Below are 26,785 nucleotides of genomic sequence, written 5' to 3'. Positions count from 1 at the left end.
TATTTTTTTCTTTTTTTTTAAAAGTAGGTATCTTTAATGTTTGAATGAAGAAGGAGAGAATTAAAAACTGGGTAAACAAGGCTAAAAACATTAAAAAACATTAAAAGGCAGGACGTTTCGAGCTGTTACCAGCTCATTTTCAGCTGCAAAAACACAAAAAAACAAGTAAAAAATTGAGTAGCGACCTGACCCCAGCCGTTATCACGTAGCCACTTTAATGTTTGATAGGTATTATGTATTGTCCCAAATCTGCAAGCTCACGTTCCTCCTATCTCGAATCGCAAAATGTTGAATCTCTGAAAGGGTACTAACTAACAGAGATCACCGTGAGAATTATGTGTAGGGGCTCCGAGCAAACACTTGAGTCAAAATTCATTTTGCAATGTATGGTGAAGTTTGAAACGAGTTTCATGGCTGATGCATATAAGTGCACACCATCTCCAAAAGTCTCTCGTTAAATTTTTCAAAAGCCAAAAAGCTTCAAAAACTTCTCAAAGCCATGCATTATGCAAACAATCTTTTCTCTGAAAATTATCGATCCTCAACAGTATTATTAGTAAGATACGCTCTCATTTCATTGGAGCATGCATTCAAAATTCCCGCGCACTGAAAATGAGACTGATCTCGCCAGTTTAGGCGGGAAAAATGTTGACATATTCGAAACTTTTGAGGTTATTTAATGTTCGTGTCGCGGTTCGTGGAATTTATATCGTTTATCTATTTACTCGGTGTTTTGATCAAAGGTTTTGTTGGTATTTGTGAATAATCTTCGTCGTTTACACTGCCCTTGTCATTTGTCAGCAATAAATTATAATCTCATCTGAATTTGGATTCCTTTGGCTTACAGGTTCGACCGTATTACTTATCTATTATGATGATGCAATCCAGTTGATATCAGCAGAAATTCTGTACATCTACTTTAAAATGAATATTTGTTTTCATAAAGTACTTGAAATTGTTCAATCGTTGTTTAGTGCAATATAACATCAATGATCTGTGCTGTCAATGATCAGTTCCTGGGAAAGTTTCAATTAAGGAACCCTTCAATTAATAAGCGGAATTACTTTTTGCCAAATACTTAAGCAAGTCATCACTGTTTTCAGCGCCCACCTAATCTGCAATTATTTTAGTTAGCAATCTATTTTTGTTAGTTTCTCACAAAGCAGTTCATATTAGATATGCATCATAAAGCAAGTAAAAAAATCGTATACTTAGTTGAGCGAATCGGAGTCAACTCCAGCACAGTCCTCAATAACATCAGCCATTGAATAATATCAAATGAGGGAAAGCGCTGTGCATCCTCTCCAACAATAAACTTCTCACGTAACAAGTCACACAAGAAAGCTTTTGATGAATGACGTGGACACATACTAAAGGGTTGATTTGGTTTCAAACCGCTTTCCCCTCCTTCCTGCTGAACATCATTCATTCTTTAGAGAAGGGGGGGGGGGGGGCTGCTGATTAAGTGAGGTTCTAAGCAAAATGTATTGATACCATTCTAACAAAATCAGAAATTGTGGTGAACTTTTAAATTAGTTGATAGCAAATAGTTCAAAATCTGCTATGCCCTGTCTGATTTTTCAGATAGGGGACAGAGCCTCCTTCCTCAAAATACCAGCTACGCTGCCAAATCGATTAGGAGATTTGGGGAAATTATGAGTGCGCAGGTTATTAGTCTCTGAGAATATTAATTTTATGATTAAAATCGGATTATTTGCGGCAAATTACCCTGGGATGTGTCTTATTGCTAACCTCTGCGCGAATTTACAACCTGGAGCTCTGTCCCCCAATACATTTTATCCAGAATTAGAGAGGAATAGACCTATTGGTGTCAGACAGTTTAAAATAATTTATACTTTCTGATATTGTTAAAGTAATATAAAATGTCGTTGGATACCTTTACTTTTAAGATCAGGACTCTTTTTTTACCCTCCAAAGGAAGCTAGGAGGGCTATGGGACAATGCAGTTTGGATTTCTTGAGCTCGATTCCCAACTCGTCCCAAAGATGCTCCGACTTCGTTCGACCTTCAATAACTGAGAAAGCTTACTTCAAGTGGTCTAGATCTCCTGTGCAATCACTGAACTCTTTACTTCATCGATCTTTTAGCATTCTTATCTTTCTCTTTTTCAGATCTTCCACCATGAAGAAGTATGTTTTATCTCAGTTTACCGGCCACCTCTACCATAGATCCAGATCTCTCTGCTCTAACACACCCTTGGATGTACTTCCAGAAATTAAAAATGGCCTTGCTTCTGGAAAACCCATTGTAGCCCTTGAGTCAACAATCATAACCCATGGCATGCCATATCCTCATAACTTAAAAACAGCGAAAGAAGTTGAAGAAATTGTTCGGAGTCAGGTACTTATGTGGAGAAAAAATTGAATTACTTAGGTACTTTAGGTCATCATAACTTCACTCAGAGGTGCAGAACATACGTAATTTATGGCCAACACACGGCATAAGAAAATCCATAAGTTTGTCTGAAAATTTTTCTGTGGGAAGTTCTTTGATTCGTTACTTTTTTCATGAAAAAGAAGGGATGGATCTGGAGTAGATCTGACTGTCTACATTTTTTCCTCAACTTGTACTTTTGAAGTGTAAGTATGTGGAGTTAAAACATTTTGATACTGAAATTGCAACTGATTTTTGCTCCGCAGAACTTTCTGCACTTCTGAATCCAGTTTCGTTGGACTTAAAGTATTTGCACTTTACAGTCATCGGACATTTTGATGGTCAAAGCAAAACCACGTATCTCCATTTGCAACGTAGCAGAACTCCTGTCATACCTACTTTATTTTTTCTTTGGGAAAGTACTTAGTCAGCATAATTTCTTGAAAACTTACTTGATTTTTCTTCCCTATTAGTAGAATATTCCATGCAAATTACAAGCTATTACTTAAGTTGGCTTGTTTCTCCTAAAAAAAATAATAAACCAGGAACAGAAACTTTGAAACGTCGCAAATGGAGTTACTTGGTTTCGAACTTTGACCATCAATTTCCTTTTGCATTGGTATCAGTATTTCACTTTTGAATTTTTTGGTACCAATGGTTCTTTTCCTGTGGACAGTCACTCGAATTCTATCGTGCTAAGGTAAGATGCTGTATGAGCCTTCAGACGCTGCCAAATTCCCTCCAACCATTTTCGGGAAAATTTGTGAATATCTTACTTCCGATTTTTCTGGGAATTTTGTTCGAAATTTAATCTAAAATGTTCAAAAATTTCAAGTATAAATATTCATAACTTTCTTCGAAAATAAATATTTTCTGAGAGGAAATTTGGCAACATTCAAATGCTCTGTTCCTTTTTAACAGAACAGAATTGATAACAGAAATGAACATTGAATATCACTACTGCAAAACTGGGCATTGCGAATGGCTTTGGAGTCTATTACTCAAAATTCATCGTTGGATCCCAGAGTGAAAGTGCAAATCGATATGAAAAAGGGAAGATAAAGATTCAGTTCAAGCCGATGAAATGAAAATGTCAGTGCCGCAACTACACCAGAGGCTAAACTATGATTAGTCCAAAGTATTCTTCTCATTGAATATTTGATCTTGCTTTTATACTCTTTTTTTCAATTTTCCGACCTTCAATTGATGAAGACTTGGTTTGAATTCTCTCTTTATTTTAGGGTGCTATACCTGCAACAATAGCGATATTGGGAGGGACAATCAAAGTTGGTCTCTCTGATGAAGATTTGAATTATTTGGCCAAGCCTGACACTCCTGTAATCAAGTCTTCAAGGCGGGATTTTCCCTTTGTGTTAAGTAAGGTACTGGTATCCTTGTTTTATTTTCAAAACACAAAAGCTGCTCCTACCTCTATCGAATGTCCTAAAATAACAAGAACTAGCACTGTAATTAAAAAACTAAGAAACCTATCGAGCTAATTTTTCTTTCAGTTGAAAGAAGATATTAAAAGCAGTCGATTGAGTCAGTTAGATAGAAAAAAATGACCAAGTTATAGTAGTTCAAGCATGGTGTAAGTGGCTGCCATCCCATATTTTTTTCCAAACATTTACACTTTGTGCAATATGCCGATAAAACATTGTTGATGCTGTCTTACCAATAATTATGGCTTCGCAACATCAAACACAACTTTACAATGTTATCCATTACAGTAATGATTCGAAAACACACAATAATTCGCTAAAATATGTAAATGAATTGACTAGCTGAGAACAGTCGGTGAAATTTTTGCTACTCTACTGTGCTGAGGGAGAAGTCACATGAGTCTTCAGACATTGCTAACTTTACTCTTATAAACTACGAATTTTCTGGGAAACTTGTGGATAATTTCCTCCCAATTTTTCACATATTTTTATTCGTAATTTTATCTAAAATATCTGAAAAAATCATCAATCATCAGTACCTATCTAAAAAATCATCATTTAAGAGGTTTATAGCTCATTGATGGATTGAGCAATCTATTTTTATCAACTTTATACCTAGCAAAATATTTGGAACAGAAGTGTGATTTTTTTCTATGATTTTTATTTTGGTTCTCAGAAACTGAATGGCGGGACAACTGTCTCTGGAACTTTACTCGTGTGCTCCAAAGTTGGCATCAAAATTTTTGTCACTGGTAAGTTTTGAGTCGTCATCTGCAAGTAATTTATATTTACATTTACTTTTTACAGTTACATCAACAATTTTGTGGAAAAAATCTTTTTTTTTTTTTATAGTAATGAGTACAGTACGAAAAAAGTTGTTGATTGAAATTCTTCTCTGGCAGGAAAATTAATCATAATGAGGATCATTTTATTAACCCTGAAACCAAAGGGCTTTTAGTGTGTAACATCTTCCTCTCTGGTTTTAAGAATTGAACTCAGTTACTTCACTGAATTTGGATACTCAAGTTTGCTTGAGGTAACTTGCAAAGCCGCCCTGTTCTTTTTTCTCAATATTTATCCTTTCAATCTCCTTCTCCGACATTACTGTCCTTTCAATGGGCAATCTTGTATTGACCAACTTTAAAAACAATGCAAATAATCCTCTGGGATCCTTAATTGTTCATTCATTTCTTCCAAGTAACGAAGGTTACAAATAATTCTAATTACGTGCTAACATTGTTGCTACTGCTTCCAAGTGTTGTGTATTGACATAAGAAATGGCAGAAAAAGCACATCTCTGTTTGCAACACTCAACTTTTTCTAATAACCCCAATTTTCTTCTCTGTATGAGGAATATTTTGTAAAAATCTCAAGCCACAGCGTTGGTCCCGTCTCCTGTGATAAATAAAATGGGAGCAAGGATTTTGAAACACTGCAAATGAGAGACGTGCTTTTACAGTTTCATTGTTGGTATATTACCAATCTACATTCGGAAGGGACTCGTCCAATCAATCGAAAGTTATTGGAGTAAAAGTGGTGCAAATTGCCTGTCCCTATGATACATGCAACCTATTTTAATAATTGTCTAAAGTTGGCATTGGATTGACCAAATTATGAAAAAATATTCCTATTTCATGGTAGAAGAGACTCCAATTTCATTGCATCAAACTGCTGGGAATTTCAATATTTTTTTTGCAGTATGCCTTTTGGGCTGCCAATCCTGAGCCTTTTAATTTTGTATCACTCTTCTCTATTTGTAAAGTTCCTCTTTTATTTTTGCTAGTAGTTGTATTTTTATCCATCCAAAATTAGTGTTTTCTCTTGGTTTTTCAGGAGGAATTGGAGGAGTGCATAGAGATGGCCAAACAAGTCTAGATATCAGCGCAGACTTAACTGAGCTAGGACGTCATTCGATTGCAGTTATATCCAGTGGTGTCAAATCTATCTTGGATATAGGACGGACTTTGGAGTATTTGGTAACCATTAGAATTATCAAGAACCGTTTATGTCGTAAAATTAGTTCTGGATAAAAAAAAAAAAAATAAATAAATAAATAAAGAGGTGGCAGGAAGAAATTTATTTGAGTTAGTCTGAAGTCCTCAGGGGAGGTTAAATGGTGAATGAAAAACGCTGCATTGAGCACTGTAATAATGAAATTAACTTAAATTTTGCATGAAATGATGACAGTATTTCTATTTGACCAGGAAAATCATGCCAAAATTTCATGAATGAAGAATAGTTGTTTTATCCTTCATTGACTAGAAACACATTTTCCCAGTAAGTTTATTAAAGGGTTTGGAGGCTGATTAATGATATTACAATGAATTATAATTTAAAATTTCTTTGGTTTTCAGGAAACACAAGGAGTTTGCGTGGCAACATTTGGTGAAACAAATGATTTTCCTGCCTTCTACTGCCGGGACAGCGGCTATAAATCGCAATATCATGTTGAAAACATCTCTGATGCTGCAAAACTTGTAGAATCTCTTGTGATGATGAACAGTAAGTCAGGCTTGCTCCTGGCCAATCCGGTCCCCGAACAATCTGAATTGATCAAGAGTAAGTGAAAGCAAAATTCAAACTAGGCATGTAGATTTTGCAATATGATTCCTCTTAAATATCATATCGGTATTGTAATAATACTGAATACTTATTGTAACCAATGGGCAATGTATTAAAGTCTGGAGTCAAGGCAGTTTCTACGTACACTGGAATGTGGGGTAAATTGAGGAATAGCAACAGTTAGTGATTTTATCTACGTACACTGGAATGTGAGTTAAATTGAGGAATAGTAACAGTTAGTGATTTTATCTTCCTCAAATCTGCTTTGTTGCTGGCCTCTGGTTTAAAATGTTCATGGTAAATGCTCGAGATGGGATGGGGAATGCTCTAAACTTAAAAATCTCATGTGAGCAAAAATATAAATATAAACTCCTCTAAAGGATTTCATCTTGTTGCAGAAATCTTTGAAAATTATCGAGAGAGCTAGACAAAAATTGATGCCCCAAAAAATAAAACCTCAAATTTGAAACTGAACTTTTAATGGAATTTTATTAATGCTATGTTTTACTTTGATGGTTTTTACAGAAGAGGACATGGATAAAGTCATCCAGAAGGCTTTATCTGAAATGAAGGAACAAGGTATCGCTGGAAAAGATGTCACGCCATTTTTGTTGAAAGCTATTGCAGATGCAACAAAGGGAAAATCTCTAGAGACTAGTATCCTTCTTATTAAAACTTTTCCTCTTGTCCTTGAACTGGGTTTTTTATTCATGTTTTAGTTCATGGTAAACATGAACTTGAAGCAGAGAATCGAGAATAATTAATCAGTTGTAGTGGCGTATGCTAAAAATTTGTATAATCAGATACAACTTGCCTGCAGCCCCACCGAAGGGCTGATTATTGTAGTTGATTAACAAAGCAACAAGAACGATATCGAAACCGTGAAGCTGGTTTAGTGTGGACCTGTGCAGAGGATAGCAGATGGTCGGTTGCTCAGACAGGTGTTTGATTAGAGAAGAAGGCTACTTTTTCGGTTGACTTTCTTAGTCCCATAAGCCTTGATAACTTCTAGGATGAAGATTTTGAATAGTTGTAAGTTCCTAAGGGAAGTTGAGGATTTCAGGGTCTATTTCAAATTATTTGAAGCTGTGCTTATCTCTATGCGTGAAAGTAGATTTGATAAAAAGATGCAGGTAATTTCTATGTGTTGGTGAAACCGTCTGTTAGTCAAAGATTTTTTTTTCCAATGGTTTATCAGCCCTTTGTTTGGTTTAATTAATACACATACTGCTAATTACTGCTAATTAATTAGGTACTGATATATTCCATTTATACAAATGTCTTGCTGATGTTGATCCAAGTATTTCACCACTGTAGTCCATTCTTGACTCTTTCAGGAAAGGTCAAAATAGGAAACATTTTGTTTTAAGGCGATTTGCTATTGATGTTCCAACTTGGAAATGAGCATGAGAGATCCAAGTTTGATTGAACGGAGCATGTCATGTTTATACTCGTTTCAATGCGCAAGTGTATATCCTTGACTATCTCCTTTAGATATTGCCCTGATAAAAAATAATGCCCTTGTTGGGAGCCAGATAGCTGTTGAATTAAGTAAACTCAACTCTGATTTATTAAGCCTCCATGGTGAAACACAGAAAAGGTAAGACAGCAATCATTTATGTGTATTTTTCTTGAGTCGGTACCTGGGAGAGAGGAAACTCCTCCATTTTAATATCAATGTGATTCAGATTTTTTAAATCGCTTCATGAATCCATCCCATCTCATGGCCTAATTTTCTTTTTTTAAGTTCAAGAATCTTTTGAATTGAAATTTTTTTAGTCACAAGCTCAGACTCATTTTTCAGATGTGTTTTAATAGACTTCAACTCAGCTCTCAAAAACCTCTTGCCACACTAAATTATTTTTTATATTAATCTGTCAGGAGATGAAATCTTTTAAAACAATCAAGATTTTATGATTTATATCTGCTCCTGCGATTTCTTCAAATCCTGATCATACCCTCATTTCCATCAATTCAAGGTATCAGGAGAAAAGTAGATGGTGATCATAATGCCCACAATGTAATTTGTAATTAATGGAATTCTGCATTTTCTCCAGATCTTAGAAACCCTCCCCAATTTTTCTTCTTATATTACTTAAGATGATTTGGCCTTGATTTTTGGCATGGTTGACCTGGCGTACGATTTATCACATCAATCAAGTAAAAAATCTCGGCATATTTTGACTTTTAAGCCAAGAAGAGGACGTTAGCCCCTGCGCATGAGCCTAAAGAATCAGTCTCAATTAAAGAAATTCGCAAACTTGAGAGAAATAAAAACAGGATTTTTCCTGGAAAAAATGTAGCATTTGATGGAGAGGTTGATCACTGTGTAAATGCAAGATTTTCTTCAAAAAAGAATCCTGCTTTTATTTCTCTGACTTTTACAATTTGTATTTGGTTTAGAATGATTCTTTAGGCTCATGCGCAGGGGCCATGGTGTTTTTTTTTGGCTAAAAAGTCAAAATCTAGCGAGAATTTTCACTTTGTCAATGCAATTTGACCTACGCTGCATGCCAGAAACTAGAGTGAGTCATGATAATCTTGTATTAGGTCTTTCTCGAATGTCAATAACTCAATTTGACCAAGTAGTGATTTTATATCCCTAGTTGGAGCGTATAATTTTCTCTCATGTACATTTTTTAGCCCGAGTCTAGTAATTTCTGTCAATTTTTTTAGTGTTTTAGGTGGAAAGAAAGTTAGCACCGAAAATTGTGCGGGAATTAGTGCGAGAATTAGTGTGGAAAATAGTGAGAAAAATGCAGAATCTGGTAGTAGCCAGTCGTCTCCTTCAGCATCAAAAGTAGTTGTAAGTATCTTGAATTATTTTTGTATTATGTATAGGTAACTTTATCACAATTTTCGTTATCTCAATTTTATAGTTAAAAATACAATGGAGCTAGAACTGTGTAAAACACGCTGTGAACAGTGACTTTTTTATCAATTTTGAAAATGGTATTATCTCTGCTTCAGAAGTGTTGAATCAAATTCAGGAAATTTCAGTTACGAAAAAGAAGTTTGGAACTCTGCAATTAGTAAGGCGAAATTGATGAATTCTAGATGAGGGAAAGTCAAGGAATATCTAATTTTAGCTTATATCTTCACCTATGAGGTACATGGATGTTGCAATATTTTTGCAATTATGGAAGAGCAAAATTAATTCTCTTCGTAGCATACGTCTCCTGATACTCAGCAAGGTTTTTTTCTGTGACTAGTTTAGAATTTCATATTTAATTTCTAATTTATTTGGTTCTAGGTTATTGGTGGAGCTATGATGGACATAACTGTGAAATCGGAGGACGATATAAAGGTAAGCCAATCACCTTTTGTTTGATCAACTAAACTTTTAAAATGTTTAAAATTTACTGTTTTTTCAGCCTGCTTTAAGCTCATTCAGGAATGCGGAAATTTCTAAAATGCTGACCAATTCTCGCGATTCAGTGTTCACCCCTCACAGCCTTATGCCTATGCTAGACTATGTAAAAGAAATGCTCTACATGTCATATGAGGGTTTTTTAGAAAGTAAGGTCTCCAATAGGCTTCCTTGCAAGCATTTAATCCTGTCAAAGAACGAATTATATTGTTGGATTAAGTACTCTCAGATTTAAATTAAGTTCTGTGAGAAATACTTAGAAGTAGGTGTTCAACAGTCGCCGGAATTTTGACGCAATATTTTCGCTCGTTTCATACCTCATTTTAAAAAGAAATGAATTTAATAAACCCAATCCGAGATTCTGAATCGTTACAATTCAGGGATACACTTTCACTCAAATTGTGGTAAAAACGGACAGAGAGTCAAGGATAATGACGTGCAGTCCTCCCTTTGCGGCGGTTTGAGCGGCGCGCCAGCCAGGGAGATCTCACGGGACGGGACCCGAGTAATTGCTGGAGTGTGGCGCGCCTTCAATCCGACTGGCAGCAATATGCTTACAACCCGGGTTGAATAGTTGTATCAACTGCGCCTGCCGTGAATGAGTTCAAATATCCTTTCCTGCACGCGTAAGGAAGCGTAATTTAGCTCCGATTGCAACGTTACAGACCTCAACTAATGTCTTATTTTTAATCATTGTTGTCACGAAAGGCATATACAGTTTTTCTGAAGGATTTCCGCGAATTTTTCTGCAGTCGCCGGAAATTTTGACGCAATATTTTCGCTGATTTCATACTTCATTTTCAAAAAATGAATTATTATAAACCAAACCGAGATTCTGAATCGTTTCCCAATTCAGGGATACACTTTCACTCAAATTGTGGTAAAAACGGGACAGAGAGTCAAGATAATGACGTGCAGTCCTCCCTTTGCAGCGAATTTAGCGGCGCGCCACCCAGGGAGATCGCACGGTAGAGCGGGTACGGACCCGAGTATTTGCTGGAGTGTGGGCGCCTTCAATCCGGCTGGCAGCAAACATGCTCACACCCGTGGTCGAATAGTTGCATCACTGCGCCTGCCGTGAATGAGTTCAAATATCCTTTGAGTATTTACTAGGGGCTTATGGGGCTGCTTTCGCAGCCCCTTATTTTTCCTGTACACTTTTCACTTTCACATGTTTTTTTTATTTATTTATTTATTTTCATTTAATTTTCTGTTTTGTCTTTGAATCGGTCTAATTATTTTTTTGAGAGAATAAATATAACATATTAGAATATCATTTTTAATTCATCCAATTTGCATCGAAAAACACGTGAAACGATAGCGGGGGACGATCACATGGTTTTTCAACCGTTTTTAAGTTCGTTTTGATTTCCGCCAGTTGGGATTACATGTAAATTTCAAAAATATATCTGGTTTTCCTTCTTTTCGAACCATGTGCCATCGCATCCTGATAGCGTTGACAAGGTTGCGTGGGCTCCCTTGAAATGTAGATGGTAAAATTACAACTTTTTCCTGTAGTAGAATTAGAAAGACTGATTTATTGACGACAAAATCCTGTAAACCTTTATAGTTTCTACACGCAATTTTGATTGATTTTGACGGACGTAGTCCAGGCGGTCACTTTCAATTCTAACATAAGTATCAACTAAATATTGCTGAAAGAGTTTCTTTGCTTGGTGTCCATGAAAAAATCTCTCTGACAGCAAGCCTATGGCAGGCAAATTGACGCACTGTAAGTTTATTGCGTTCCTTTTGCTTCCGAAGGACCATTATGAATCAAAGAGGGATCCCATCCCGATTCTCATACGGAAAAGAAGGGGATTTTCACGGATCACAGTGTGGACTGAGGACTGATAAAAGTTTAGAGACCACCATGCTTGAAATTTCATTCTATTTTTCAAATAGATATTAAGATAGCAGAGCATAATAATTTTTTAAAGAAATTACCTAGCGAAACTGGCCACAGCGGTGCTGCGCGCGAACTGTCTCGAAAACTGTGTTTTCTTCGCGCCCTTGATAACTTTCAACCCCTGTAACTTCTAAACAGGGTTGAAAAGGGTTGAAATATTTTCAGGGCAGTTACTACATACCTTTGACTCTCTGAAAATGCCTGTAATCTTTTAACATCCCTTGACAGATTTTTTAAAAGTCTTCCTAAGCCGATTATTCTGAAGGGATTTTTAAATTTGAAGAATATCTGGTTTTATCCCCGTCATTCAAGATTTTTGCTTTTTTTTTTTTTTTTAGACCACCCCCAAGGAATCACTTCTATATGAACTAGAGATGACAGGTTTTAAAGTATTTACTCTAAAAAATTGATTTAGAATTAAATAGGATCAGCTGAATTTTGCGTAAAAAAATGCCTATTTTAAGGAATATTTTCTACAAGATTAAAATTCTGTTTTCAGCGTGCTGGAGCAATCTTATAAATGAATGACAGTAAAAAATACTATTGACTTATGTTAGTGTGAACCCTTAAGTGTTGGAAAATAACATTTTTTTTTAAAATAAATTATCTTCGGAAAATGGGGTTTTTGCCGCTAAAAAACCACTGTGCGGCGTGCTGCCAGTGCGACACGCGTACTGGCCCCTACAAACCTAACAGGATACTTCACGCATTGCGCAATGCGTGAAGTATCCCGTTAGGTTTGTAGGCGCCAATGCGCTGGTCGCTCTCACCTGCCGCGCCGCGGCGCTTCAAGCAACTTTTCGCAACAGAGGTGTTGCACCATATCATACGAAATTGAACGCTCTCCAATATATTTAGAATGACAGGCGTCCTTAAGAGTACGGAGCTTTCCTCGCAAAATAAATCAAGATACCACGGCACGAAAAGAGAGTAGTAGTCCAAAAACTCATTAGTCCTAGCTTCCATATATAATAACGTTCAGCAGAATTTCTGAATTTCATTAGAGAAAAAAATGACTCAATTTAGTCAGAAAAATTCTTGAGTATGCCGTCAAGAAGATTTTATTTTGAATCAAAAATAAAATAGCTGAATGCAAGCGGGTTTCTGCTTGATGCAAGTGACTTCCTTTTTACATAAGCACCAGTTCTATTTTAAACAAGCATTATTTGCTTTATTGATTCATAAGGAAATCTTCTACGCGGTATATTAGAGCATATTTCTGCTTGAATCAAGTCACTATTTCCTCTAATCAAGTTCAAAAATCATGCTAAACGTTATTGAATACAGATTGTAAGGACTAGTTTAGATACTAGGACTTGGTAAGTTTTTCGACTACCGCTCAGGCTCACTCTTTATCGTCGACACTCGATTTAATTTGCGAGGGAACTGCGTGCTTTTAAAAGATGCAATCAATCATGATACTTTGGGGTGCCTTCAGTCTGATATTGTCTGACATACAGGGTTATCCAAAAGTCACCTACCACCCCTGTAACTTTTTTCCTATTTGAGATAGAAGTTTGAAACTTTGGCAATGTCCTCGTCGATACTCTGAAGGTTCTTGGCCCGAAAAAAATGAATCTTTCATTAGATTTTTGAAACACAAAATACTGTAAAAATGGCGGCGGAAAAATCGGTGTTATGGCCGGTAATATGGATTTCCCGTCATTTTTTCGCCGCCTTTTTAAAGTCATTCAAAATTTCAGAAATCCAATGAAAGATTCGTTCTTCTCGTGCCGAAATACCCCCGGATACCAGGTCTCATACAAATCTAACGATAAGCAGCCTAAATATCTACTTCCCGCTCCAAGCCGCCATTTTAACCGCCGCCATTTTGAAAAGGATTGACTTTTGTAGAAAACTAATGCCAGATGCGTTTTATTTCTCGTCCCGAAAAACCAGAGGATTCTGCGTTTCAGACCAATCCGCCGATTAAAACCGGAGATGCCAAATTTCCGACATTTTGTCAAAATCAACATTTTGACCTGCGGTTTGCGCCAAAAATTTTCTTTTTTATTATCTTTCTAATGAAGTATTACAAAAGGGGGGTTGACATTTGAAAAAAAAAGTCAGCCCCCGCTCCCCAAAATTTTGGGGGGACCAAAAAGTTGCTACTTCAGACCGAGGAACATTGCCAAAGTTTCACACTTCTATCTCAATTAGCAAAAAAGTTACAGGGGTGGTAGGTGACTTTTGGATAACCCTGTATGTCTATGATACTGTGCAACTCCTCCGTAGCCAAATAGAAGGAGGGTATGGATTCGATTGCCATGAATCAATCGAAAAATGAAAACGTGAATCGATCGACACCGATTCGATCAACAAATTATTGAAAAAAACCGGTGTCGATTCGATCGACATGAATTGATCGAAAAATGAAAACGTGAATCGATCGACAAACCTAAAGCGCCACGGTACTCCGGCGTTGTCGCGAAGGTATCATACACATGAAAAATCTAAGAGCCCTCAGCTGAGGCAAATCAAAAGGTTTATCCGGTTCAGGTATATAATTCGGTCTCATCGCACCAAGAGGTGTAGAGAGTTTTATTGAATTTTCTCTCATAGAATTAACGTTCTCCCATTTTTACCAAAAATCTCAATTATGTATTTTTCTTCGTCGTATCAAACAAAAAAAAAAAAACAAACAAACAAGCAAGCAAACTCTCATTCTTCCAAGACATTATACATTTTAATCCAAAAACGTCGCGAGCAATTGTCGTTTGCATTCTCTTGTGGTCTCAACTGTTAGGTGGCCTAAAGCTCCTTTGCCATAAAAATGCGAGGACGTACACTACTAGATAAAACAGGTGCGCCGACAAAAAATTGTCGACGAAACGTCCTGGTAATGTCTCTCCTATCTTTGGCTGTGTTGCTGATGTAGCCCTCAAAGAACCACCACACACAAGACAAACAGAAAGAAATACGATGTGGAAATAAAGCAATGGAAAGGACGCGCGTTGAGACGGCGCAGAGATACAACTATTCGCACTTGATGGATATCCATGTTGTATCTGCAAAATTGAAGGCGCGATGGCTGAGAAGATGACACTACGCACCGCAGACAGAAAATCGTCAGTTATGAGAACCTAATTTTTGAGTAACCACCTATTCAAATCAGAGAATTAAGCCTTTAGTCACCGACCGAACCGACTGATTTAGTTGACCGAAATGAAAAACTTGGGTTCAAACAATTTCTATATCAAGATATCGGTCGGTAAGATATCGGTCGCGACCCTGTGCGGTTACTATAGTCAATTTCTTCTAGTCTACGTGTTTTTATTTTTTATGTTACCGATATTTTATATGTTAATGTGTCTCTCATACCACCAAACGCGCACGAGGAAAGAGTGCTAGACAACCATCAAACATTTTTGGCCTGAAGAAGGAAGAAAATTCCGAAATTTACATAGCCCAACTCAGAAATCAAGAAAATCCGGACGAAAAAATAATATCCAGGTAATTTCCATATCGACCCAAGTTTTTCAGTTCTATGAACCGAAGAAGCGGTCTATGCTCGACTGAATTCTCAGTCCTCTAAACCGGAAAACGTCCACTGAACTGCTCGATTCGTGTAACCGAAGTTTTTGCTCCGGGCCAAAATCCTCGGATATTCCCGAGAAGTAGGAAGGTTTTCGCACCTGCGCATCTCTTGCCTCAGTTTCAAAAAGCAAGGATTCCGTCATGACGGATTCCCGGGAACCGTGGCACCCGCACCCGGCGTGTGTGGTGTGTGACAGCTTTCATTTTCCACCCCGAGCGGGGTTCATGCAGGGAAAGGGGGAAGGGGGGGGGGGCACATACATAAACATGAGTACAGCGGGTCCCTGAACATGGGATGGGCCCGAGAATGGAGCCATGGCGCACAGCACGATCAACATGTCACTTCAACGTGACTTGTCGCTCTCAGGGTCTCATTTTCAGCCCCGAGTTATGACTTCTCCGCATCCGTCAAGCATCGCCGACGAGGTGCTCCACGGTAACTTTCACTAGGCGCAAAGTTCCAGCCATCCGAAAAACTTGGTGAGTCAGCCGGCTCATCGTGGAAATTGATAGTAAGATTGAAAGCGATAAACGAAAAAGACAGCCGGCTGATTGTTGAAATCGATAGACAAAGCGATAGACAAAGAAGACAAAAGGAGTATGGAGCGATCCTGCTGCTTAAAATGAATGGTTCTTACGGACTGAGGAGGTAAATGATACACTGAAAAAAAAGTGGAAGTGGGATTGACCATAATGGTATAGTAAATAAAAATATGGTGATAAAAAGCCAAATAATGGTCGATTTAAGCATCTAGATGAAAGTGAGAATCATACTCGATATAAAAATTACCATACCCGGATTGTAAATATCAGTTAGGTGTGTCTGTCCATCGTTTAGGTATTTCTCACCATCAGCTGGGTATTTTTTACCATACGATGAGTTAAAAGTATGGAATAACATGGTAACACTTGCGTTTGATATCTGTAGGCATCTGTATGCGACTGGTCATGGTGTTGGTAGGTTAAATTTACCATACTGGTATAGTCAGCGTGGTGAGAGCTCCCGCTTGACTGCGCTGCGGTCTGTGGTCCGCCATTTTTCGTTTGTCTGTTTGTCAGTTATAAAGAGGTCTGTGCAAAAACGGCAAAATCCGCCCACCCTCAGATTTCAACCAAACTTCGGATTTTGATAGGCCTATATGCCAATAGTAATCCCTGAAAATTTCAGCCCCCAAAAATAATTACAAGAGGGGGGGCGGGGGGTCAAAGTTGGAAAATCGTGCAAAATTCAAACTGCTATATCTCGGCAACGGTTACAGCTTTTTGAATGCGGTTTGGACCAAAAAACGCAGAGTTGTATGTAGTTTTTATTTCATGTATCGTTTGTTACAAAATTCCAACGCAACGTTGCCATTTTTGCAATTTTTTCAATTCTTATCAAATTTTGACCCCTTAAATTTGACAACATTGTAAATAGCAAAAAACGTCATCTCGCGATTTTGACCAAAATAAGATATGTTGTTCTCAATGCAATTCCCTACAAAACAGCACAAGTCGCATACTGGGGAAACGATTGGTTCGCAAGTTACAGCTTCTCAAAGTTGCGCACCTCGAGGTTGTTGCGCGCTGCGCATGGTATTAGCGCGCCTTGCCTCGAACTACAGCGACTTATTCACGGTTTAAAAACGCTTAGACGCTTTCATATGTTCTATTCTACTGTATTTTTCATTAGAAAACGAGAAAAGGTCCACGGGTACCAAAAGAAGGGGGGAGGGAGCCGTAAATGATAGCCTTTTTTTACGCTTTTCGCAATATTTTTAACTCAAACGAGCGGAATTAGGGCTCCTTGCACCCCCCCCCCCTTTTTAACTCACGCGTTCTCTTTTCTCAGTTTTCTAAGGCAAAAATGATGTATAATTAAATGCAACATCTGAAAATAGAAAGGTGTACCCGCTTGGCGACCGAACCCTGCACAAACAGTAGAATTTGCATGAATGGACACACTTGAAATTCTTATTTTCTTCAGGAGCTATTTCTGAAGTATTTTTAAAATTTTTAAACTATATCGATTCATCGATTTTCGACAATATCGCAGTATTGTATTTTTCTGTGAACACTGAACGATTTGGTAGGATTGGCTACCTTACACTGCATAGGGCGCGCGATCATTGATGGACCGCGGAGTTAGGAGATTGCGAATCCTTATCTGATCTATGGGTATTATTTTAATCAATCGTGAAGATAGATTAGCACAACACCGATGATAACATGCACATTGGAAATTGTAATAACACCTGTTTAAACTGATCAATTAGTTGACCTCTATGTTTCGATCGAGCCGGGTTATTTTCTTAAATCCTGTCATTTTTCTTTTACGATGAGTGGTAATGTACAAACATGCGTTGAGTGTAAAGTCTCGTTAGAGAAAAAAAGTCGTAAAGACAAAGTTTGCCGAAGTGGACAGTGGTTTTGTTTAAAATGTAGTGCGGAATTTCTCAGGAAATCGTCGGAAGTCGCGGAAAAACCCCCTGAAAAAGTGACAATTGGCTTTAAGTCTCCCTCCGTTAAAACTCACCGTAAATGTATTTTTGATTGCTCAGATTCATTAGATTCAGGTAATTTAATTTTTTTGAACAAACAGCTGAGAAGTGCAATTTTTTTTGAGTATAAGTTCATTATACGAGAGGGCAGTCGGTGTTGTGCTCATCATTTCACAAACGGTGTTTTGGATCCTTTATTTCTATCCGGTTTCATTGATAAATGCTCTGAGTCTTCTTCTTTTAGTGCAGGTGAAATTGAGGAGTTATTGTCAATAACGTGCAAATACCACAATTCATCCTCCGGAAAGTCAAGTGATAGTGCGACAGGGTTTTTTTTAAAACTTTCCGACCATGACATTCAGGTATGGACCGGCCTAAATAAATTGCAGTTCGAGACTCTACTCGAGTATATACCTGAAAAAGATGACTGTGTTTTGGGTGCTTATTTGATGTACTTGTACGCTGGAATTACTCAAGAGCAAATAGCAACAATTTTAAACATATCACGAAGCACAGTTAGCCGTAAAATTACTGAATGCAGGCAACATTTAAACGATAGTTTTGTACCGGTGTACTTAGGGAATTTTTTGCGCGAACAAATTCGAGCCGAACAATCTAATATATCTCGTGTTTTAAATTGTGTGAAGGAAGGAGATGACACTTTAATCACTATTTGGGACGGTACTTATTTGTTTTTACATAAAAGTTTAAACTTTAGGTTTCAGCGTCAGACTTTCGGGGGCCAAAAAAAGAGAAATTATGTAAAACCCATGATAGTGACAACAACAAATGGGTTGATTCTTGAAGTACTAGGTCCTGATGAATTGTATGCAGGAAATGTCTCCGATGCAGATATTTTGAAAAACATTATAAAGACTGACTTTTTTAAGAAACTCTTCAAGCCAGGTGATATCTTTATTTTAGATCGTGGTTTTGAGCGAGTAAAAGATGACCTTGAAGCACTAGGATTCAAAGTAACGATCCCTTGCCTAAAAAGGGATAATTCTCAGCTCACTACTTTAGAAGCTAACCAGAGTCGAGTTTGTACAAAGCAGCGGTGGGTTGTAGAGGTTGTAAATAGTAGTTTAAAGCGGTTTAAGTACTTGCGTTCGGTGATTCCCTCTCAATCATATCCATATCTATACACGGATGTTCGAATCGCAGCAGGTATCCACAATAATTTTTTCCAAAGGCTTTACAGCGACGAAGATGATTCTTCTGTGGCTACTTGCATGTTAGCGAATTTGGAAAAAGAAAATATTCTCCAAAAGGTCGTCGAATGTGAATCATTGGTGAGGAAGTACAAGAACTTCGAGAAATTATCAGAGGCCCATCTTCAAGATTTTCCGATCTGGGAAAGCAGTGACTTTAAACCATTCTGTGGAACTTATCAGCTTTCATTAGCACGCTCTTACATCGGGGATCATTTATACTCGGGAAAATATGAATTTCAAGTGTGCAAAGACTCTTACATGCCTAGTTTTTCTAATTACGGATTTACAGTGAAAAAATCACAATTTTTGAAGTGTAAACTGCTGTCTCGCCATAAATCGAATAAAGTTTATTCTATATTTATTTTAATTGATTTAAAAAAACGTTCGTCAGAATCGATTATCGGTAACTACTGTACGTGCAAAAACGGTGCTCGCACTATTGGTACATGCGCTCATATCATCGCTATCATTTGGTATCTTGGATACGGCAGATATCAACAGAATTTTAAAGGCCCATCGGATTTTCTGAATAGATGTTTCCCTCTAGGAAAACCATCATCTGTAGAAACTGATGAGGAAGAAGATGACGAGTAAGATGTTTAGGTAAGCCAAACTATAAACATAGTTATGTTATTTCGTTTCGTCATGGAACAATTACCATCAATTTTTGGTTGTGTATTTGTTATTTTTGGTGCTGGGTTCGGTCGCCAAGCGGGTACACCTTTCTATTTTCAGATGTTGCATTTAATTATACATCATTTTTGCCTTAGAAAACTGAGAAAAGAGAACGCGTGAGTTAAAAAGGGGGGGGGGGGTGCAAGGAGCCCTAATTCCGCTCGTTTGAGTTAAAAATATTGCGAAAAGCGTAAAAAAAGGCTATCATTTACGGCTCCCTCCCCCCTTCTTTTGGTACCCGTGGACCTTTTCTCGTTTTCTAATGAAAAATACAGTAGAATAGAACATATGAAAGCGTCTAAGCGTTTTTAAACCGTGAATAAGTCGCTGTAGTTCGAGGCAAGGCGCGCTAATACCATGCGCAGCGCGCAACAACCTCGAGGTGCGCAACTTTGAGAAGCTGTAACTTGCGAACCAATCGTTTCCCCAGTATGCGACTTGTGCTGTTTTGTAGGGAATTGCATTGAGAACAACATATCTTATTTTGGTCAAAATCGCGAGATGACGTTTTTTGCTATTTACAATGTTGTCAAATTTAAGGGGTCAAAATTTGATAAGAATTGAAAAAATTGCAAAAATGGCAACGTTGCGTTGGAATTTTGTAACAAACGATACATGAAATAAAAACTACATACAACTCTGCGTTTTTTGGTCCAAACCGCATTCAAAAAGCTGTAACCGTTGCCGAGATATAGCAGTTTGAATTTTGCACGATTTTCCAACTTTGACCCCCCGCCCCCCCTCTTGTAATTATTTTTGGGGGCTGAAATTTTCAGGGATTACTATTGGCATATAGGCCTATCAAAATCCGAAGTTTGGTTGAAATCTGAGGGTGGGCGGATTTTGCCGTTTTTGCACAGACCTCTTTATCACGTTGAGGGTCGGAGTCCGTGGCTGTGTTTTATTGATCCATATTAATCCATGTGAATCCACGCGTAATTTGCCCAAATTTGTGTTCGAATTGTCCCTAAAGCTACCGTCTTCTCTTCGAATCTATCTATATTGATCTGCCACATACATTTTCTGAGATTTTTTCGTTATTCGTATCGACCAATTTCTGGAGGTTAGGAGTTGCTACAATGAATCTGGCTTGCAAAGTGAAGGAATCCTGAAAATTTGAAAACCTTCGCAAAGTTGTTCTGCAATCCAGTGAATATCGGTTCTGTGTAAAGTCATTTCGAAAACATAAAAGTGCGGAAGTAATTTGAAAATAATCGACTAGAAGTGATTTTTGAATACTTCGTTCGTAGGTATATCTATATTCTTGTTAAAATTTTCGAAGCTCAACATACTAAGATGAAGAGGCAAATGTGCGTGGGATTGATGTTTAACTGTAACTTTAAGCAAAATTTGGCAGCTTCTGCCCCACCGTGAACCGTGCGATTGGATTTTCATGTAGTGTCTTTTTGTGGGTATATTTTGAACTATCTATTTATTAATGCAATTAAATTTTCCGTGGATCTGATTTAGTCTGTAAATGATACCTTAACGCGAATAACAAGTATGGTTTTGGTATCATTTACTTGAAATCAGTGAAGCAATTATCTGCTATTTCTCGTTGAAACTGTCTTTAACTGCCATTGATTGTGTATGTAACGGAATTTCTAAAAGTAAGATGTAAGTAAAATATCCACGACTTTCATCAAAAGCATTTAATAATATAAGATGAGTGGATTTTAGAATCTACAAGGTTTGTCGCAGCATCTGGATGCTTGAAATTACCATACTAGTCAGTCGGGAACGCCACACTGGCACTGTGTCGCATAGTGTCAGCCGTATCGTGTTATTTACCATACCGGTATATTGGTAACTATGCTGCAGCTTCACTGTGTAAAAAATCAAGTAGACAGTATGGTAAATAACACCCAAACTCTGGTAAATCCCACCGATTATTTTTTTCAGTGTACACTAACTATAGGGTCTCTCGTGGGTTGCCGTTAGTTAGTTTATTACCAGCCTTCTTTGTCTATTGCAACCACTTGCTTCCATCAATAGGATCCCTCCATATCCCATTAGTCTCCTTTGTCTATGGCTTTTTCTATCAATTTCAACACTCAGCCCGCAGAGTGAAATATGCAGCCATCTTAATGATGGACGCGGGTGGTTGCAATGGACGAAGGATGGACTAACAACCCACGAGAGACCCTATAGTTAGTCTATCATTTTCCCCCTTTCTAAAACAACCACCCGTTTCAACCGATGGGATAGCTCCATTTCCCATTTTTCTTCTTTGTTCATCGCTTTGTCTAAACTTCGGAATTTTTCTTTTTCTCATCTTGACAATGCTGCCGTGCTCAAGAAAAACGCCGCACGAGCCTTCAGGCGTTGCCAAATTTCCTTCGATAACACACGAATTTGCTGGTAATCTCTCAATTTTCCACAGAACCTCATCCGCAATTTATTATGCAGTGTCTGAAAATTTCAAGGAAAAATATGCATAACTCTCCTCAAAAATTGTCATTCTATGGGAGGAATTTAAGCAACTCTCGAATGCTCGCACGGCGTTTTCCCTTAGCAGAGCAAAATAAATGTTTAGCATAAAAACAAGGATCCACCCTCAAATTTCTTCGGCGCAGAAAACGCCAACGAACATTAAGCCGCAGAAAGCCTTCGGTTTTCGTGCAAATCGCTCGCTCTCCTCGGTAGCACGGCGACAGTGCACGCGACGACGTGGGGGGGTGGTGAAGTGAGGGGGGGGGGCGGCGCGGGAAATCGGACGGTGACGTCATAGCAGGGGACGTCGCGTCGCCTTATGAGGGATATTACGTTACGTCGCCACGTGTGGATGAGCACTAAAGGGCCACAAGCGGGGCTCAAAATCGTGAGAATGGAGCGTAACACATCAGCCAGCATGGACAGAAAAGTACCCCCCCCCCCCCCCACCATCCCCCGACTTTATCAACCCTCCTCCCCCCGCAAGTTCATCCCCTCGCGTCGCTGCCCCGCTCAGTGGAGCACTGCCGTGCTAAGGAAAAACGCCGTATAAGGGTGATTTCACGATAATAGGAATAGTCATGTCGCCGTGGGTTATGAACGACATAGGGCAAAACGATTGAAAACCAAATTAATTAATCAATAGGAATGATGTCCCTGAACCTATCCATGCTAAAAAATATGATGAATTATTATTATATTTAATAATATGAGACTTTAAAGGCCGAAAATGTCCGGTCGGTTACGCGTCGCCAACCCCGATTTTGAAGCAAAAGAGCAATTTGCGGTAACATATCAGTACTGATCATGAACTCTTTGGCAATATTTGCTGAAAAGAGACTCTAGTGTTCAAGAAAATTGCCAGTTTGAACTGAAATGTTTATTATTGAGCGAGAAAAGTCATAAGAAAGAGGTGTCGCCACATTTGGCAACAAATTTTTGCAGTTGTATTAAGTGCAGTGTTTATCTCGCCAGATGGAGTCAGGAGTTTCAAAACTGCCATCAAATTGTTCGCTGAAGTCTTCTTGACAAAACCATTACTAATAAGTCAGTTTTTTTTACAATGAAAACTTAAATTATTATGAAAACCAGTGATTTTTACGTGTGTAGCACTAATTCCTCACTACGCAAAAACCTCAATTTAATAGTATTAAACTAAAACGAAGTCTCCAAAGTTTAGAAAACTTTTAAGGCAGCATTAATTCCACCTCATAACTCAAGAATTGCCAAGTTTCATCTTTTGTATCATCTTTAATCTCACATTTTTGAGTGTCGGTTAAGCTGTGTCTGTTACGTAACCGACACAATTTGGCAGGGCCGCCATGTTTGCGTGGACCTCCAGCAGTCCCGCGGGAAGCGCTGATACCTGATTCAATGGCTTGTTTATCAATCACTTTAACTTTGCCTTGAATCAAAATAGAGCGTGCCAAAGCTGGAAAAAGGAAGTTTAATACCTTTAGAATGAGGTAATGAAATCCTGTTAAAATTGGTGCACTTTTATTTCTCAGGTGTTTCACATTTTAACTATTCCTGTTATCGTGAAATCACCCATAAGCCTCCAGGCCCTGCCAAATTGCTTTCGGCAAATCACTAATTTTCAGGAAAATTTGTGAATATTTTCCTCTTCAAATTTCTCTCATACGTTAATTGGTTGTAATTTGATCTAAAGTGTGTGAAAATCTAGAAAAAAAGTCATAACTTCCCTGAAAAATACAAATTTTATCGGAGGAAATTTAGAAACTCTTGAATGCTCATCAGTAGCGTGACGTGCTTTGCGATATATCGATTGATCTGCCATTCAATCCCGTGATAACAGGGTGTTCGCAACCAACACCTTAACAATCGATTCTTTATCGTAGCTTCAAATGGGAAAATATCGATCATTCACACCTCGCCACTGATGCTCATACGCAGGACGCAGGCCCGGACTTAGGGCGTGTGAAGGGCGTGCGGCCCGTGCGGCGCACACGGGCGACAGCCTTTGGGGGGCGCCACAAAAGAAGAAGAGAAGGAAAAAAAGGGAAGAAAGGACAAGGGGAAAAAAGGAAAAGGAAACAAGGTTGGGCAGTGAAAGCAAGAAAGAAGGGGGGAAATGGAAGGAAAAAGGAGGCAAGAAAAGTGAAAAGAGAGTCCGCGAGAAAGGGGGGGCATAAAAACCATAGACAAAATATAAAGAGAATTGCCGTCTAAACGTAAATTTTCAGGACAAAAACTCCACCTGGTCCATAGACGGTCAGGCGCCCCTTGATCCTAAATTTGCGGCTGTACAGAAATACAAGAGTAGGCATGTAGTAAGGGGGCGCCATAAATCCATCGAACAGGAGCCGACGTAGCATTTTAGGCGACGTCCGCCATCTTGGATTTGAGAATTTTTAAACATAGTAAAAATTCGAGTTTCCGGTCGAAAAATACCCTCAGACACCGAGTTTCAAAAAAATCCATCGAACAGGAGCCAACATAGCATTCTAGGCCACGTCCGCCATCTTGGATTTGAGAATTTTCAAAAATCGACTAAAAATTCGAGTTTCCCGTGGAAAAGTACCCCAGATCCCGCGGTTCTCAAAGCTCTAACGAACAGAAACGGAGGCCAGAACCGGGACTCATTTTAGGCCACATCCAACATTTTGGAGTTGAGAGTTTAAAAAAATTGACTAAAAATTCGAGTTTTCCGTTGAAAAATACCGTGTGATACCGCGTTTCACAAGACTCGAGCAAATAGAAACCGAGATAGCATTTTAGCCCACGTCCGCCATCTTGAATTGGAGAATTTAAAAAAAATGGACTAAAAATTCGAGTTTCCCGTCGAAAAATACCTCCTGACAGCGAATTTCAGAAAAATCCATCGAACAGGGGCCCAGATAGCATTTTAAGCCATTTCGGATTTTCGAATTTTGAATTTTTTAAATTTTGACAGATTTTGATTTAAAACGCGTGATCCCCAAAATCGAAGCTCACATTCGGATTTCTCGTAAAAAATTGATGCGATTTCATGTATCATACCCTGACACCGAATTTCAGGAGAATCCATCGAACAGGAGCCGAGATGGCATTTTAAGCCACTTCAGTCATTTCGGATTTTTGAAGTTGAAAAATTTTACTTAAAACGCGTGATACCCAAAATCGAAGTTCAGATTCGGATTCCTCGTAAAAAATCGATGCGATTTCATGTATCATACCCTGACACCGAATTTCAGGAAAATCCATCGAACAGGAGCCGAGATGGCATTTTAAGCCACGTCAGTCATTTCAGATTTTCGAATTTGGAAAATTTGACTTAAAACGCGTGATACCCAAAATCGAAGTTCAGATTCGGATTCCTCGTTAAAAATTGATACAATTTCATGTATCATACCCGATCATAGCGTGAAGGAAAGAGACGTAACGTAGACATACTGATTCGAGCATATGAATCCAACGTGGCAACATGGGTAGTGCTCAGTGGGTCAGCGGAGGAGGAAGAATAAGAATTTATCGTGACGAATTCCTTGGGACGAAACCGAATGCTTAGCGCCGGCCGGCGCCTCACCGTTCGGTTGCATCTCGGGCGACCGGCGCGGCGCAGCGCGGCGGCGTAGTTCAAAGAGAATCTATACGCGTCGTTAAACCTTTTTCCTTCACGCTATTCTAACGTATGATACATGCAATCTCATCAATTTTTCACGAGGAATCCGAATCTGAGCTTAGATTTTGGATATTACGCGTTTTAATCTATTTAAAATCGTCGGAGAAATTACAGAATTGTCCTTGAAAATTGATCACACATCAGTGATTTTTTACCCCGTTTTTCTTCTACGTTCACGTAATGAAATTAGATCAACAGTTGACTCATCAACTAGTCTAGCCTAACCCCCCAGAATCGGTCTAAAGGGCGAACGATTTTATCAGATAAGATGTGCGGTCCTAGTTTCCGGGCAATTGCGGTTTGATGGAAGCTGCGATGAGGAGAAACGGAAGATATGCGAAATTCGGGCGGATATTAAGTGAGAAACCAGGTAGGGGAAAGGCTTTCTTCCCGAAAAGTTAGTGCTCGGGCCAACTTACATGGTCACTGGAGCAGTCTAACTGAAAAATTAGGGTCGCCACAGTCAGGGAAAACCGGGAAATGTCAGGGAAAATGTGTTAAATCACCTTCATTTGCTCTCTAGAATGGGTATGAGATTTTAGACAAGACATTTTGCCTGAAAATTATTTTCAATTATGCCCTCTAAACCATCCGTCACATCTTCAATTGTCAGGGAATTTCACTAAAATGTGTCAGGGAAATCAGGAAAATGTCAGGGAATTTCAATATCGAAATTCTGTGGCCACCCTGTTGTATGCTTGAACTTGTTTCCCGGAAAAAACAAGACCAGAACGAGACAAGACAATACGGAGGAGAATGGGTCAGCTGAGGGTTGCCACAGTCAGGAAATATCGGAGAAACAAGAAAAAGCCAGGGTATTTTAAAATGTCAGGGGAAACCTTGAAATTTCAGGAAGAAATTGAAATGCCTTCTTAACCATCCGTCACATCTTCAATCGTCAGGGAATTTCACCAAAATGTGTCAGGGAAATCAGGAAAATCTCAGGGAATTTCATTTTCAAAATTTTGTGGCAACCCTGAAAAATTCACTAATTTTTATTCTGACCACACGAAAAGATCAGCAATATGTTGGACAGAAGTTGCAGTCATATTCTTGCAATACATGAATTTTACGAGTCAGTTTTGCGACTTTCGATTAGAGTTGCGTCTGGGAATCGGCTAGATAATGACAACTTGACCGATGATAT

The 26,785-nt window shown here is 38.5% G+C and overlaps 1 protein-coding gene across 4 annotated transcripts in view; it reads left to right on the top strand.

Moving 5' to 3' along the window:
* The first annotated feature begins 649 nt into the window (after nucleotides 1–649).
* The window catches only part of LOC109038577 (uncharacterized), a 353,696-nt gene continuing 327,560 nt past the window's right edge, over nucleotides 650–26,785 (top strand). The window contains exons 1-10 of one of the 4 annotated variants that reach the window (XM_019053675.2): nucleotides 650–847; nucleotides 2,133–2,361; nucleotides 3,636–3,776; nucleotides 4,513–4,588; nucleotides 5,670–5,812; nucleotides 6,191–6,395; nucleotides 6,924–7,055; nucleotides 7,893–7,998; nucleotides 9,075–9,204; nucleotides 9,652–9,705. In XM_019053675.2, the coding sequence (XP_018909220.2) occupies nucleotides 2,143–2,361; nucleotides 3,636–3,776; nucleotides 4,513–4,588; nucleotides 5,670–5,812; nucleotides 6,191–6,395; nucleotides 6,924–7,055; nucleotides 7,893–7,998; nucleotides 9,075–9,204; nucleotides 9,652–9,705 (1,206 nt within the window). In that variant the 5' untranslated portion in view covers nucleotides 650–847; nucleotides 2,133–2,142. Of the gene's footprint in view, nucleotides 848–889; nucleotides 1,147–2,132; nucleotides 2,362–3,635; nucleotides 3,777–4,512; nucleotides 4,589–5,669; nucleotides 5,813–6,190; nucleotides 6,396–6,923; nucleotides 7,056–7,892; nucleotides 7,999–9,074; nucleotides 9,205–9,651; nucleotides 9,706–26,785 lie in introns of those variants that run through there. The other 3 variants (XM_072297640.1, XM_019053676.2, XM_072297639.1) reach the window with 3 other exon arrangements.

The sequence above is a fragment of the Bemisia tabaci genome, chromosome 3 (assembly GCF_918797505.1).
Source record: "Bemisia tabaci chromosome 3, PGI_BMITA_v3".
Taxonomy (NCBI): domain Eukaryota; kingdom Metazoa; phylum Arthropoda; class Insecta; order Hemiptera; family Aleyrodidae; genus Bemisia; species Bemisia tabaci.
Note: the sequence above shows the minus strand (reverse complement) of the source record. Positions and strands in the feature narration are given on the sequence as shown.